Source organism: Vombatus ursinus, unplaced genomic scaffold, assembly GCF_900497805.2.
Source record: "Vombatus ursinus unplaced genomic scaffold, bare-nosed wombat genome assembly UNPS02006779.1, whole genome shotgun sequence".
NCBI lineage: Eukaryota > Metazoa > Chordata > Mammalia > Diprotodontia > Vombatidae > Vombatus > Vombatus ursinus.
In genome coordinates, this window is record NW_020946557.1 from 19309085 (window position 1) to 19324886 (window position 15802).

General features: G+C 36.0%; 1 protein-coding gene across 1 annotated transcript; it reads right to left on the reverse strand.

Annotated features, from left to right (window-relative positions):
- Window positions 1-694: 694 nt before the first annotated feature.
- On the reverse strand, window positions 695-13617 carry KIAA0408 (KIAA0408 ortholog). The gene is made up of 6 exons (XM_027848583.1): window positions 13462-13617; window positions 9033-9398; window positions 8864-8943; window positions 5602-5939; window positions 4586-5235; window positions 695-1002 (listed from the first exon to the last, which is right to left on the reverse strand). Exons 1-6 carry the CDS (start codon window positions 13594-13596, stop codon window positions 829-831), a joined length of 1743 nt encoding a protein of 580 aa, XP_027704384.1. The 5' UTR covers window positions 13597-13617; the 3' UTR covers window positions 695-828.
- Between the last annotated feature and the right edge of the window lie 2185 nt (window positions 13618-15802).

Here is a 15802-nt window from a genome sequence, read left to right on the forward strand (position 1 = left end):
AGTATCTGTGGGTATTTTAGGCAGGGCTGTCTGCAAAAGGAGGCTACTCTGGTACAAATTATGCAATTTTTTCATTACAAAAGGGGAAAAAATCAGCCCAACTATGGTGTTTTCTCTTATAAAGGTTAAGAAGTGCTATAAGAATACTATCAAAGGTACTCCACTAAGCTTGAGTCTGTAATATGATACATATTTTGCAATGCATGTTGCTGTGGTTGGGGTATTAGGACCGTTTTTTTTCTGTACCCCAAACACCATAGCTGAATACCTAAGTATTCTTATCCAAGTAAGAGATAAACAAAATATAAATATCAGTACTGTATATTTTCAAACTTTCAAAATAAACACAAAGAATATATAGGTATACAAGTTATAATTGTAAGGTCAACACTAGCACACAAGTTTGACTCATCGAAGTACATACCAGGATACTTCCTATTCAATACATGCACCTACAGACACATTGTCATGCATACAAGCTCCCTTCCTGCCACTAGCAGGAACATTAGAATATACAAAATTGTACACTGTTTAAACATAAATCCAATTGGCAAATCGATGAGGATGACATAAAAAAAAGCGGTGCTGCACTATTAAACAAACAAAAACAAATACAGGAAGATGGTTCATCCGTCGATTAAAAACACTGAAGACTGATGAAAAGTTAAGATTTTTTTAACTGCTTGTTCTGTATATCAAGAGATGTAATTCTTAATCTTGAAGGATACAGAGCAGGACACAACTGGTTACAAACACACAGAATGCTCTGTCTGGAAAGAAGATCTAGAGCTTTGGCCATAGGGTCTACCCATTCTGTCTTAGGGAGACTCAGACAGCTGCGGTCTCTGAGTGCAGTGAAAAAGAATAGCCATACGCAGTCTTCTTCAAGGCCGGGGGCGCAGATGGGGATCTGAGTGCCCATCGGGAAGGTGGGCGTCGATTTGTTGGCCGGGCAGGCCGAGAAAACCCTTTCCCATCAGTTGATTTCATTGCCACAGACTCCTAGAATACAAATACAGTCATTCACTTGGGGAAATGTCCACCAAAACTGCAAAGTAACATTACACCTGGTGAGCTTAGACACATTTTTCTCAATACTGAAAAGACTCAGAGAGATATTTGTGTGGCATCATTTTGCACCCTAGAGAAAACGGCTAGGTGGCCATTTTCATATCATCTCTATTGTGAAATATAGTACTTGGGGAGTTGACAAAACCTTCACATTGTCAAAATTTTGGCTAGAAAAATGTCTTCTTGTTCTCATTTTTGAACCCAATTTCAGAGTGGTTATTTTAAGTCACTCTCCTTTAGGGTGATTGGGAAACCCAAACCTCCCTCAGTGGAATCTTAATTTTTTAATCTGGAAAGTTGCAAATTTAGAAATCTAGAAATGGTTGGGTTCCATTTGTGATGGTGTTAGGGTTAATTTTACTAGAAGATAAAATGAAACTGAAACTGAAATAAAAAGATGGAGATCCTAGGTCATAGGCAAAGAGGGTAATTTCTCTGCTTCTGGGAACTCCTGGGTTAATACATTCCCTCTACCAATGCAGGTCAACACCTATATCTATTAAGATCTTAGAAAGTTGCCTAGAGCACTAGCAATAGGAAGTAAAAACTTCCTGTTTGACTTTCTTTGAAGTCCTGAATGTTTTGGTAACACAAGGAGTCCCCAGTCTTAATATGCCTATTAGCCCAGTGCCTGGAACTTGTTAAGTTGTGAATGCCTCTTCATGACTCGATTTGGGGCTTTCTTGGCAAAGATACTTGAGTGGTTTGCCATTTCCTTCTCCAGCTCATTTTATAGATGAGGAAACCAGGGTTAAATGACTTCCTCAGGGTCACATAGCTAATAAATGTCTGAGGCCAGATTTGAACTCAGAAAGATGAGTCTCCCAGACTCCAGGCCCAGGACTCTATCCACTGCACCACCTAGCTTCCCTGGAACTTATTAATGCCTTAATATATGCTTGTTGACTGACTATTTGCATCTCTTTTCTGCATCTAGATTCTCTACATCCTCTTCCCTCTTCACCCCCAATTTAAGACTCCATTTCTCGTGCATAGGGTGGTTACAATTACCCAGAACAGTGATTTTCCTTGTGGGTTATACATAACCACTTCTTTCCATGAACAAAAAAAAAATAAGTCAGAGGGTAAAGAAGAAATTCTCATCTGCCATCATCAGCAATTTTCTAATTAACTGGCTCATTGTGAGGCAGTTAGAAATGGGAATTGTAAATTTGGAGAATTTTTCAGAGCCCGTTGTCACTCCCCACCCCTTAAAAAATGTTGCATGTCTTCCTTTCTGAGTCAAAAGGAAGTAATGGAAAACATTAAATGGGTTCTTAATTAGTATAATTAAAGGGGTTCTTAATTAGTATCTTAATTAGCCACCCCTCTGGCAATCTGGTGAAACCTATGCACCCCTTTTCAGGATGACTTCTTGAATGTATCAAATAAAATAAAAAGGATTACAAAGGAATTAAATCTATTAAAATGCAATTATAATTTTTTTCTTAAGTTTACAGACTCCAGGTAAGGTTCTCCTTTGTGCTCTTTGAGAATATTCAAGTTTCTAATAGAATGGGTGAAACCTCCTGTTCATACTGGGATTTGCAAAGGACAAAAAAGAATTTGGGCTGAGAAAATTGGATTAGATCATGCCCAAGATCCCTTTCAGCTCAAAACATTTTGATGATTTAGTGATGAATTTTTCACTCTAACAAGAGATAGCTTCTCTGACTGAAAACTGTACCATATCATCCTTGCTTTGGTAGGTTTTTTATAATGTCACAGGAAATATTTTTTAGGATCCCAGTGAACAAATGCAAGCAATAACTTTTTCTAGATAATAAGCAAAAGAATTCTTGACAGTTCTTTGCTTCAACATCCTTGTCTCTGGTCTCCCTGTGCTACCACATAAGTAACATCTGTGATGATGGGTTTTTAAAACATATTAGACAAAAAAGAAAAAAAAAACCTAATTCTTCTTAAAAAAATAGTTAGGGACTATCTATCATTCTTCTTGTTGCCCATAATCATTTGCAATTCACTGACATACTATCAGGTAAATTTCTATCTTTATTTTTATTTTCATATATAAGATGCTTATTGATATCAAAGAATACATCTGTTCAGAGATATGTCCCCTGATGAGATCCTTAAACAAAACAAATATGCATCTTATTAATCTTGTGAAAAAACATAAATGAAGCTGATTCTGGGGAGAAATGAATCTAATTAAATTACAAATTATTTTAAAAAATCTTTTCAGTAAGATTTTCCCCCTCTTCACCTCATGCCTAGATTATTGCAATATCTTGCTGGTTGGTGTCTCTTTCTCAAGTTTCTCCCCACTCAAGTCAATCCTCCACTCAACTGTAAAATTGCTCTTCCTAAAGTACAAGTCTGAGCATATCATTTCCACCCCCACCTCTGTTCAATAAATTCCAGTGGTTCCCTGATACCTCTAGAATCAAATATAAAATCCACTGGTTTTAAAGCCTTTCATAACATGATCCCTTCCTAGCCTTCTAGGATTCTTACTGGCTTTCACATACTATACAATTCAGTGACACTGACCTCCTTGCTGTTCCCTACTCACAATACTTTATCTCCCAATTCACTACATTTCTCCTGACAGTCCCTCATGCCTGAAATGCCTCCCCTCCTCATCTCCACCACCTAGCTTCCCTGGCTTCCTTCAAATCTCAGCTAAAGTTCTACCTTCTGCATGAAGCCTTTTCCAGGGGGCAGATGTAAGCCCAGGTATTCTGAACTTCAAGGCCTTATACCCTATGCCTATTTTATGATATTTAAATGATCTTAAAATTCATTTACCTGGGACAGCTAGGTGGTGCAGCAGATAGAGCTCTGGCTTTGGAATCAGGAGGACCTGAGTTCAAATATGACCTCAGACACTTGACACTTACTAGCTATATGACACTGGGCAACTCACTTAACCCTGTTTGCCTCACCAAAAAGCAAAAAAAATAAAATAAAATTCATTTATCCTCATAAATGCTGATTTTATTGGCCCAAGTAAAATAAAATTCAAACTTCATTCAAGTACTACCCTAAAGCCTCACCAGGTCAAGGAGCTAACTCTGGGCTCTTGATGGTTATGCCAGTTGATTACAATTCCAGGCAGTGGCTACCAAACTGAAAAGGCTGGCAAGATGAGCTAGTGATGAATTATGTTTTCTGAGGACCATCACAGCCAAGTTTGGAGAGGCTTAGCACAAGGTTGGCTGCAGGTTGCTGAATTTTTGTTTATTTATTTATTAATTGCAACACACAAAAACAGTCTACAACGGTATAGAGGGGTATGTGATCTGTGTTAGTGAGGAAAGAGAGGAACAGATTTGTGAAATCATAGATCCTTGAGGTACCGAAGGAAGTAATGAAGTTGAAACTTTTAAAGTTCAAAGTTTGCTACAAGCCTAAGTTTCCAAAGGTACAATAAGTTTAGAAAGTGGCATGATACTAGTCGCTTAGGCTGAAGGATATTCGACTAATTTAACACTTACCTGTTGCTCAATTCTGATGTGGCTCTACACAAAAGTGCAGTATCTCCTCTTACCTCTGTTAATTCTTTCCTCTCTACTTCTTGCTTGTTTTGCTGTTCCATAGACATGCCTGACTTCATCTGAAGCTCTTGCTTTTCTTGTTCTGGTTGAAACATTTCTAAACACTGATTAATGGGGTCCTTGTCACTCTTGATGACATTACAATCCAATTTGGTCCAATGATCTTGGCAGGATTTCAAGTTTTGTGACAAGGACCCTGTTGATTTCTCATAGTTTTTCAGCAGCTTTTCCACTACTCCATAGTTTGACTTGGGATCGGCTGATCGCGGACGACCTAACAAATTACTGGGTTTCCAGTCATGCTCATGAAGCATGTGGTGATAATTGCTAGCATCAAAATGCTCCTGCGCTTGCTTAACTTGCCCTCCCATGACTTTTTTGGTAAAACTATTTGACTTTCCCTCTTTGGGCACTGAGAGGCTGTTGTTCTGAATGCAACACAGATCGTCACTTTCTTTTGCGTGAACTGCACATTTACATAATGGATCACAGGGCTTAGAGTCTTTTGATGAATCTAAGAGCCTTTGAATATGCTGTGCTGAACTGCAACATCTGTCTGTTCGAAATACAGTTCTGTTAAATTCATCTGTCTTTGCTGCCAATTTTTCATTCTTTGAAATCTTTTCAAAGTTGCAACCAACTTCTGTAAATGAGTCACTGTTAGGATTCAAAGAAGAATTCAGGGCATCACTTACATGAAAAGCAGAATCAGATTTAGTCTGGCAGATTTGGATCAACTTCTTATTTGGAAGCTTATCAGGGTTAGGGCAAACTTCTGGAAACCACAATGTTGAGGGCACACTCTTTGCACCTGTTCTAAGCTTGTTTATATCCTGTGACCATATATTAGTCTCCAAGTCCTTATCACATTGAGTTTCACTATCTGGTTTGTTTATTTGCATTGAAGTGGCAAAAGTAACTTGATCTTTCAAAGTGTTCTGTTTATGTGGACAGGACGTGGTTGTTTCATGCTGCTTTGTGGGGAAGTTATTACTACAACTCCTTTTACCTCTGCAGTCTTGTGTCTCCCACCTGCTGTCTAAATTTTCCTTTAGACTATCAAAGACAGGGTGATCTTCAGCATATGAGCTTGGAAAGTTTCGAGAAGTGCTTCTTGGAGGAGGGATTGGTGGAGTTTCATTGCTTTGCAAAGAAAGTGTATCTGGTACACTGTTCTCAACAGGAGTGTCATGGGGCATATCATCAACATGACTTAGGTTCTTTTTATTTATCTGTTTTTCTGTATCTAGACTGATTAAAGCAGTTGGGGAGTCATTGCTGATCATGTGATTCACATCAGGATTAACTGTGCTAATTGTTTCTTGGAGAAAAGGAGTTGACTTCATCCTGGATAGAAATTAAGAGAATAATTTAGTGATAACATTATTTAGGAAAGGCCCTCTAGAGAAACAGTGGATTGGGTCTCAGGTGACTCAGTAAAGAGGAGCCACTACATGTTGCTCAAGCACTGCTTTGTGATATCATTTTCCTGCTCATGAACCTCCAGTGACTCCAAATCCCATGAAGCCCAAACTCCTTAGCCTAGTATGACATTCAAAACCCTACCGATCTGGACCTTTTTAATCTAATGTCTCTTTTCTTCCCTACACAAAGCCTCTGTTACAGTCAGACCTAACTATTTATTGTTGAGCATAGGTCTTGCTTAATCTTAGCTCCATGATGCTGCTCATATACCCATTTCTTTTGAAGACCTCCAACCTCTTCCTACCACTCTTATTCTTTCCCATCCTCCAAGAAACAGAATGAGCTTAACCACTTCTCTGATGCCTTCATGAATGCCTCAGCCCATGATGGCCTCTTCTGAAGTCTCATTTTATACCATTTATTTAGACTTATACTGTTATGTTTTTGTATGTTTCTTGTCTCTCAAACTGGACAATGAACTCTGTGAGTGCAAGAGCTATGTCTTCTTCTTCTTCATAGTATTCAAATTATAATGCCTACTACACAGGAGATATTTGGTAGATCTGTTCATTAATTTATGGATTAAATTATCACTGAGGCTTAGTCTGCATTTCATTGGAGAAATTTCATTAGAGGATTAAAATGCATGTAAGCATGATTATTGCCTTAATATGGGAAAGTCACTGACCTGCAGGAAACAGAGCAAAATATTAGCTTCAAAGCATTTATTTTGCCCTGTTATTTATTCCTATGGTAACATGGAGAATATTCCATAGAAAGTATTACTGATTTACTGTCAACAAATTATTCCTGATCAGATTCCCAAACTGCCTTATCTTTTATATCAGGAGTTTTAACCTTTTTTGGTGTCATAGATCCCTTTGGTAGTCTAGTAAAGTATATGGACCCCTTCTAAGAAGAGTGTTTTTAAATTCATAAGATAAAATACAGGAGATTACAAAGAAAATATTACATTAAATTGTGGCTATCAAAATATTTTTTAAAAATAAGTTCAAATTCAACACCTGAAATTTATCCATGGACCCCAGGTTAAAAAAAAACCAAAAAACAACTCTTTCATATTTTCTCCAGTTTTACATTCTCTTATTAGATACCAATAAGAAGTATTAAGGAAAAATGGATCAAGTATCTAGCAGGTTTGAGGAATATTTACTTCATAGAGATCCAGGTTTAATATCTATTTCTGGGGCAGCTAGGTGTTTAAGAAGATAGAGCATTGACTTGGAAATCAGGAGGACCTGAGTTCAAATACAGCCTCAGACACATATTTGTGTGATCCTAGGCAAGTAACTTAATCCCAATTGCCTCAAAAAATCTATTTCTGTACTCCCTACCTCCAATATTTTTAAAAAAGAAAAACCAAGAATAACAACAGTCATACCAAAGTAATAACCCCCAATTGCCTCAGAAAAAATCTATTTCTATATTCTATATTGCCAACATTTTTTAAAGAAAAACCAAGAATAACAGCAGTCACATAAAGGTAGCAGGTTTTAATTCTGTTAGCAATAGGAAATTAAGCCTTAAAGTCAGTAAGATAAAAGTACCAGACCTCAAATAGAGAATTAGAAACATGGGAATGTTTCTATAGGCCTTCAAACAGAGACACTGTAGTGACCCGAAATAATAATTTGTTCAGTTTAAAGCTCTATGGATGTAGCAAACCATTTCACATCTTTGCACAACTCAATTCCCTTTTCTCATTGACTCTAGATGTTTCTCCCCCAGTAGGTACAAATATCTCAATCAATCCTGTTAATTTCATTTCTTCTACATTTCTAGAAAATCAGGCTAACTTATTGCTGTCTTTGAAGTTTGATTTTCTCTGATCAAACCTTTCATTTGATGAAGGAAACTATGGGAAGCACTTGATATCAAGCCTCAGCAGCAGTGGAGGGAGGTGACTGGCTTCAAGAGCTGTGTGAGATCCTTACTTAAATAGGGTGACAAAGGAAATTCTCTCCAAGTAGATACAATAGGGAAAGTGATATGTCTGCCCAAAGTTATCTGTAAAAACAACCCCCACACATTAACTCTGTGAGAATTAAAAAAATAATCTTGTGTGTTGAAACTATCTGCACTGTTTCTGCAGAATTCCACTGTATGTGTCTTACATGCCTAAAATTTCACTTGTTTTGAAATGACTATACATACAATGTCTATTTTTATTGCATGTCTCTAATCAATGTCTTTTAGACATGATGTATCATATCAGAAGAAACATTGTGATTTGGTTCAAATATAACACTGACAATTTGTTAGGCTACAAAATTAATTTAATCAGACAACTTAAGATAATTTAAAAGTCACCCAATAAATAATAGGTATTTGGGATAGCAGTTTAGTATAGTAGAAAAAGCAAGATATCTGGGATCAGAAGATATGGGTTCAAATTCTTCAGACCTAGAGCAAGTCATTTACCTCTATGAGCCTTAGCTTCTTTCTCTGTATAAGGAATTGGACTTGATAACATCTAACATCCATTCCAGCTCTGAATCCCATGATTTCATTATCTTATCAGTGTCTTACAGCCAGACTGTGTTAAATAAACACTCAAAAAATGAAATTTGTTGGTTTTTTTCTTTAATGATGAAAATCAGTATTAGCTACTAGAAGGCAGAAAACCCATAATCAATATTTGTACAATTTTTCCCTTTGGAGAAGATGCTAATTATTCACATTAAGAAAGTAGTATAGTATGTAATCAAATCAAATTTCTACTGAATTTAAGTTTAATTTGGAGACATATTCAAATTCCAAATAGGATCATTTTACCAAATAGTATTATTCCTCAACATGAGAGAACCATAAATGTACCAACCTACCTTCTGTGGTTAGATCTCTTTCGGATTTCCTCTTGAAAGTTGCATAATTCTTCACTAACTTTGGCAAGTTCCTCAAGAGCCTTTACACATAAAAACAATATCATGTTAGCTCTTTGAAATGTAAATATTTCTTTAGAAACAACATTATGTCCAGTCATGTTTTACTTACTGTATTGAGGGCATTAGTACAGCTCTTTCTTTCTTCCTCAGAAATCTTCAAGCAAGACCCACCCTCATATTTCTTTTGATTCTTTGTGGACAGAGGGTCCATGAACACTGCTTTGGATTTCCTCATTGTTATTTGTTCCTTGCCCATTTGATTTTTTCCCTCAAGGAAGCTGCCTCCTTCCATGGTATCTGTATTTAGACTTACAGGACAAAGTCCATCACTCAGCATTGCAGTGTCATCTTGTCCTGGAATTGGGGAATGTGGCAAAAATGGGGCCATTTTACTTTGGACATTCTTATCCTGTTCAACAGTTTTCAAGCAGCTGTTCTTCTTGCTTTCCCTCCTGAGCTTCACTTCCTGGCAAAGCTAGAAAGACAATAAAATTACATCTCACTTGCAATGTCAGTTTTCAGCCTGGGACAAGCATTTAGAGTCTCTCTTTGTTATGTTAGTTGTATTTTATTATTAATGAACTACCTGATTCTTTTATGGTACTCTATATCGGAGGACATCAAAGCCATTTAAGAAGAGAGGATTTATTGATCCTTACAGAACTGTTCTATGGTAGCTGAGCAAAGGTCTAGTCCTGGTTCTGCCACACACTAGACTTGTGACCTTGGGCGAGGATATAACTTCTCTATACCCCAGTTTCCTCACCTACAAAATGGGAATAAGAATAACCCACCTATCTCACAAAGTTGTGACAATCAAATGATACAAAATTAGTAAAGCAATATATAGATATGTAATTTTAATAATTATTATTATTATCTTATTTATCCAGCCTTTGAGAAATTTAAGTTTGATATAAGGAAAGATTTCTAAACAATTAGAGTTATCTGAAAGTGGAATGGGCTGCTTTGAGAGGGAGTGAGTTCCTTCCATTAGTGGGCTTTAATTAAAGAATGGGTTATCAGGTAACCTTTTGGGTATGCCTGGAATAAATGTCCTCTGAAATTCCTTCTAATTCTGAAATTCTTGGATTCTGATTCTGTGATCCAGATATTTTAATTTTTCTGACTATTCTAGTACAGACGAGGTGTTGGAGAAATGGTAATTACAGAGTAATACATGCAGTATAGGCAAATGGTAATCATAATAAAATTACTAATAATAACAATGACATCTACCTTTTATATAGTGTTATCATTTTAAATAATTCTTGCCTCAAAAGCATCCTGTGAAGTGGGTAGTGTAAGTATTCTTTTTTCTTCCCTATTTTATAAGTGAGGAAGGTGAGGCTCAGAGAAATTTTGAGTCGCCAAAGGCCATATAAATAATAAATGGGTGAACCAGGATCCCTCCCCCTCCACTAAGCTCTTCTGACTCCAATTATAGCATTCTTTCAACTTTATCATGCTGCCTCTTGATGTCATGGAAAGGAGACATCCTTTCATCCTCAGGACATCCCTTCAGACTATTCAGGTCCCAAAGGGCCCAATTACCTGAGATTGTACTATAGTTACAACCTTTGCTTGGGCAGTAAATACCAAGGACATGAAGGATGAAGAAGCCAGAAGGAGATTGGAAGGACTCAATCCCAAATATGGTTTCATCATGTTGCCTTATAGTATAGTGCAGATATTGTTTGCTCAAGTCATGCTAAAAGGCACAGTAGAATCTACAACCCACTGTAGGTTGCCTAATGATCTGTATCTGACTTCAGGATAACAGTACAACTGTGAATGAGTAAATTTATGGTTTTATCTAAACAGAGATTCATTCAAAACAAATGGTGGAATTACAAAACCAGTTTTTATTTTATTTAGTCTGATATATCATTAGGTATCCAGAATCATGACATGATAAAGGCAAGGTCTTAATTCCACACACCCTTGCGTGCCATGTTGACTGATGTTTATTTGTCAAATTTATTCCAACTAGGGCATTATGCAATTTTGATCTTTTAAGAACAGCCATAGTAACAAATATTTTAAATATTCATAATGAACTATACTTGAGAAATAATGTAAAATATCCATTCCATTAAAATGTCTTTAAATGGACTAGATTCCCTCTTTTGTTCTATAGAATGTGTGTTCTCCCAACAATAGAATCAAGGACCTGTTTCTTTGGTCTCTTTCCCATATTGTCTCTTTGTAGTCAGTGCAACACTATTGTCTGTTTGAACCAAATATTATTTCATAGGCATGGGAAATTCTATTAAAAGATTTAATCCCAGGATTCTTAACTTTGGGTCTGATAACTTGTTTTAAAAATATTTTTGATAACTGTATTTCAGTATAATTGGTCTTCCTTGTAATCCTATGCATTTTATTTTATGAATTTTTAAAACATGATTCTGAGAAGCAGTCTAGAGGCCTCACTAAATGGCCAAAGGGGTCCATGATACAAAATAAGAACCTTTGGACTAGGGTAGCAGTTCTTAAAGTGTGTTTCACAGTCCCCTAGGAGTCTCCCTGAGACACTTTCAGGAGGTCCATGAAGTCAAAACTATTTTCATAGTACTAAGATGTTATTTGCCTGTTAAAATACTATTGTCTTTTCCAGCTACATATCTGTGTGATGCTGGATTTTTTCATATACCTCAACCAAAACAACATATCACAAAAGACTGAATGCAGAAGTGTATGAGAATCCAGCTAAGTTCTATTAAATCAGCTATTTAAAAATATTTACAAAAATATGCAAAATGATTCACTGTTTATACTAATTTTTTTTTGTTGTGGAAGTAATAGTTATTTTTCCATAAAATATTTGTTAACATTTAATGGTTTTACTGTTATTCTAAATGAAAAAAAGAAATTTTCAAAATTTATGTTTTAATTTTTAATTCAGTAAAAGATAGCTATAACCCAAATAAACAAAAACTCTTTAAGGTCCTCAATAATTTTTATGAGCTTAAAGTGTTACTCAGACCAAAAGGGTTGAAAACTGCCTGACTAGAGGAACCAGGGAGCACCTCTGGAGAATAACTGGCAAGCACATCATCACCTGGACCTACTACAATCCTCTTCCCAACCCCCCAACCCCACTTCCCAAGGCTATTTAAACTAAATGGTACATAATTGGTTTGACAATTTTATGGATGATTTTCCTCCCTCTTCTCTCACTGGATAGTTTGATGAGCCAGTGTTTGTGTCTATATAAGGCTATTATATGAAAGCTTTAAATTAATCGAGACAGCTTAATTAATTCATGAATGCAGGACAAGTCAAGATTGAACTCTTAACTTTTAGCTGTGATTTGATCCAGTAGCCCTGTATCAACACACCATAAATTTATGAGCAGAGGAGGGAAAGGGGAAAGTAACACACTCTCAGAGCTATATTGGGGACTGGAGGAAATGCTTTCCTTCAAAGGGTTTGAAAGGTCATGCTGTACTCTGTTCATCTGTAAGCCTGGGCTATGTACAAGTCCACAGGGATCCCTTTGCTGTATTGGCAGAAACAGCATTAGCATTCAGTGGTTCCTCACTATTTCACAAATTAACTTATATTTTAATATTACTAACTACTGATTGCTTGATATTTAATTTTTTAAAAAAATGCTTAGGGATAAAGACCATCAAAGCATGCATTTTACGATCCTGCTTATCTGATCTGAGGACTTTGCTAACCTACCATTTTTGGAGATATAAACACATACATAAAAATAAATAATCAAATATTGTTCAAAGAAAGCAAGTTAAAATTAATTACTTTTCAAGAGGACATGCATGTCCATATATATCCACAGGTGGGAATACTAAAGCTGTCACCTGATGGCAATGTACTAGGCTTGACAGAGTGAGTAATGGCTAATAGAAAAAAAAATTACTATTTGTGTCAAGGTTGTGGTATACTATTTATCATAGCCCCTTTTCTATTGAATGTCACCAATAAATACAGCAGAGCTTCCCAAAATAAATCTCACAGCTTGATGCCATTTGCTTTTTGATGCACGACACTTCTCTATTTTCCTGGCCTGTGTAGCATATAATTTCTTTAGGGAGACAGAATTCATTTATCAATCCCCAGATTAGAAAGATATATTTTCTAATACCCAACTGTAATTTTACTAAGTAATGTTCTTCCAATTAAATCATACTTTCATGCATCTTCCCCACATGCCCTCGCTATCAGAAAATTCATGGATCTCATTTCATATCTACAGTCTCTCTAGCAACAGTACACAATTCTAGCAACTAAACAATAAATTTGGTCTTAAAATATATATTGGAGTAGTATTTCAAGTTTTTTTTTTAAGATTTCTATTCAGTATTATAGAATAAGTACATTTTCTTCTCTACCCGATGCCATTAGATGATGTTATGCCTGCTGTTCATCTAAAGAAATTTTACTGTAGTAAGTGCCTAATGGCTGAAAGAGGAAAAATGGTAAGAGTGGTATCCAAAGACAAGCATTAACAAAAGAGGATCACTTGGATCTTGGGATTTATAAGATATTCACAATAAACCATCACTTACCTCTTCTATCTTCTTCTGCATAACTTTCCATTGGCTTTCCCATTCCTTCCTTTCATTGTCAAATTGGTCCAGTAATTCCATCCTTTCCTTAATCCAGTTTGACTCTGTAGTCTCCCATTGCTTATGGAGGTCCATGGCAATCAAGTAAGAGCCAATGAAGAGGTGTTTTTTTGGAATTTTTTTGGTCTCCTTTGTCTCTCCTTACTGATTCTTGGAGTCTGGGAATTACTTTATTTGAACCAATCTCTCTTGCCTTTGTTTCTAGCTTTTAAAATAGATCACAGTATAAATATAACAAGATACAGTTCCAAGTCCTCTTGCTTTCTAGAAATGAATTTTATCATAATGTCACCAACCAATGAACAGTAAACAAACTATAAGAAAATTGGATAGGAAAGAAGAAAAGAAGATGATAGCAATCTGCTGAAGACAGGGAAACTAATACAGTCTGAAAACAGACTCAAAGCTTTGTTATCTAAGACAGACAGAAAAACTATATTAAGCAAAATAGCCCAAATGCTTGAGTGTGATGCATTTGTATGTTGTTGTTTTGAAAATGTGACAACTTAACTCCTAGAGAGAGATTCTTTCATGAATACTAATAATTAAGTTCAGCAGAATCAAAATGCCTAAAGGAAACTAAGGTTGAGCTCTTGGCCTTATGACTATGGCAGGATATAATGTAATTAAATCAGTTTTCCTAATTTGCTGTAGCTTCCCCACACAACTCTATGACTCATTTGCAGCCAGACTACATCATGGCTGCCATTATTCAGAGGCTCAGACTGTGTCAATATAAAGTTAAAAGGATCTTTAGGTAAAAACCAAAAATTCTAAGTCAACAAGGTTAAAGTTTTAAAAATAATGATACTTTTAAAAATTAGTAATAATTTTACTTAAATTACACCAGAAATATTAAAATAATCTAAAGATCCACAGTATAAAATCTATACATACATACTTTCCCTTCCATATTCCATATGATATGGCCTGTCTAGACGGTTACAATTCAAGAGGTTTAAGGGAACATTTTATTCAAGTCTAGGAAAAACAAAGGTTGGGCAAAGCAGTGATTAATAAAGGTTAAAGAACACTGAGTAAGGCTCTGAATTGTTCTTAAATAATGAACAACAGTAATTAATGGTTATGTTTAACTATATTAATTTTTTTTGTTTTAAAGAATAAAGACAAGTGAAGTTCTCTGTCTCTACTTCTCTCTCTCTCTCAATTAGCAATTTCCCCATTCAAAAAATTGGGTTAAATGCCCATCTTGACAATACACTTTGCTAAATGTTGGGGAAAATGTAAAGATAAATGAGTCATGGGTTTTTTGTGGGTTTTTTGGTTTTGTATCTGGCTTAGAATTCTGATTGCTGGCTCCTACATCATTGTACAGAATAAGCTAATTTGGCAGGAGTTGTCAATAACTGTTTTATTTGAGACATGAGTCAAGTCTGTAACACTGGATATAGCTCCTTCCTGTAAAAGACCTGAGTGAGTACTTTTGACATTCAACCATATTCTAAGTGTCATTTGATATCTTAACTCAATGGCACCAAGAGCTGAAATTTAGCCTTTGGTGACCTTGCTTAAAGTAGTTGTGAAAATAAGTATAAGAATTCAGTCAGCCTAGGAAAACCCAAAGTCATTACATCAGTAGATACAAGAAATCCCTTCAGCAATTTACATAGATTTGAATCCACATAGTCTTAGAGGCTTACCTGAGTCTCACACAGATTAAATGCCTTGCCCATGGCCACAAAGCTAGCAATTGTCGGGGGTGGAATTTAAAACCAAGTCTTGATTTCAAGTCTAGCAGTCTATTTCTGTTGAGAGTACCACCAAATCTCAATCATCCAGGCTCATGAACTCAGAGTTATTCTCCATTCTTCTTCTCCCTGATTTCCCAGAATTAATCACTTGCTAAATCTTGTGGTCTCTGTCTCTACATAATTTGCCTCCATTCCTTTCTCTCTATTCACATAACAACTACTTTAGTTCAGTCCCTCATCTTCACCTATTAGAATAAGCCTAATTGGCCTCCATGTTTCTAATACCTCTCCCCTCCAATTCCTTCTCCATATATCTGACCATATTATCTTTTAGGGCACAGGTCTAACCATGTCACTTCCTTGATTAAAATTTTTTGGTGGTTCTATATTTCTTTTAAGTTAAAATAGAAACTACTTAGTGTGGCATTTAAAGCTCTCCACAGTTTCTCTGGACTTATTTTATATGACTTCTCTTCAGTAGTTACTATACGTACATTAAACTAAACTGTTCCTTGAACTCAGTATTCCATATCCTTCTCTAAACAGACTGGCCTCCCATGTCTGAAATA

Coding starts and splice junctions, on each gene's coding strand:
- KIAA0408 (XM_027848583.1), bottom strand. CDS start 13,596: ATGGACCTCCATAAGCAATGGGAGACTACAGAGTCAAACTGGATTAAG. Junction 9,399..13,461: donor TGCAGAAGAAGATAGAAGAG/GTAAGTGATGGT, acceptor TTGTCTTTCTAG/CTTTGCCAGGAAGTGAAGCT. Junction 5,940..8,863: donor AAGAGATCTAACCACAGAAG/GTAGGTTGGTAC, acceptor ATTTCTATCCAG/GATGAAGTCAACTCCTTTTC.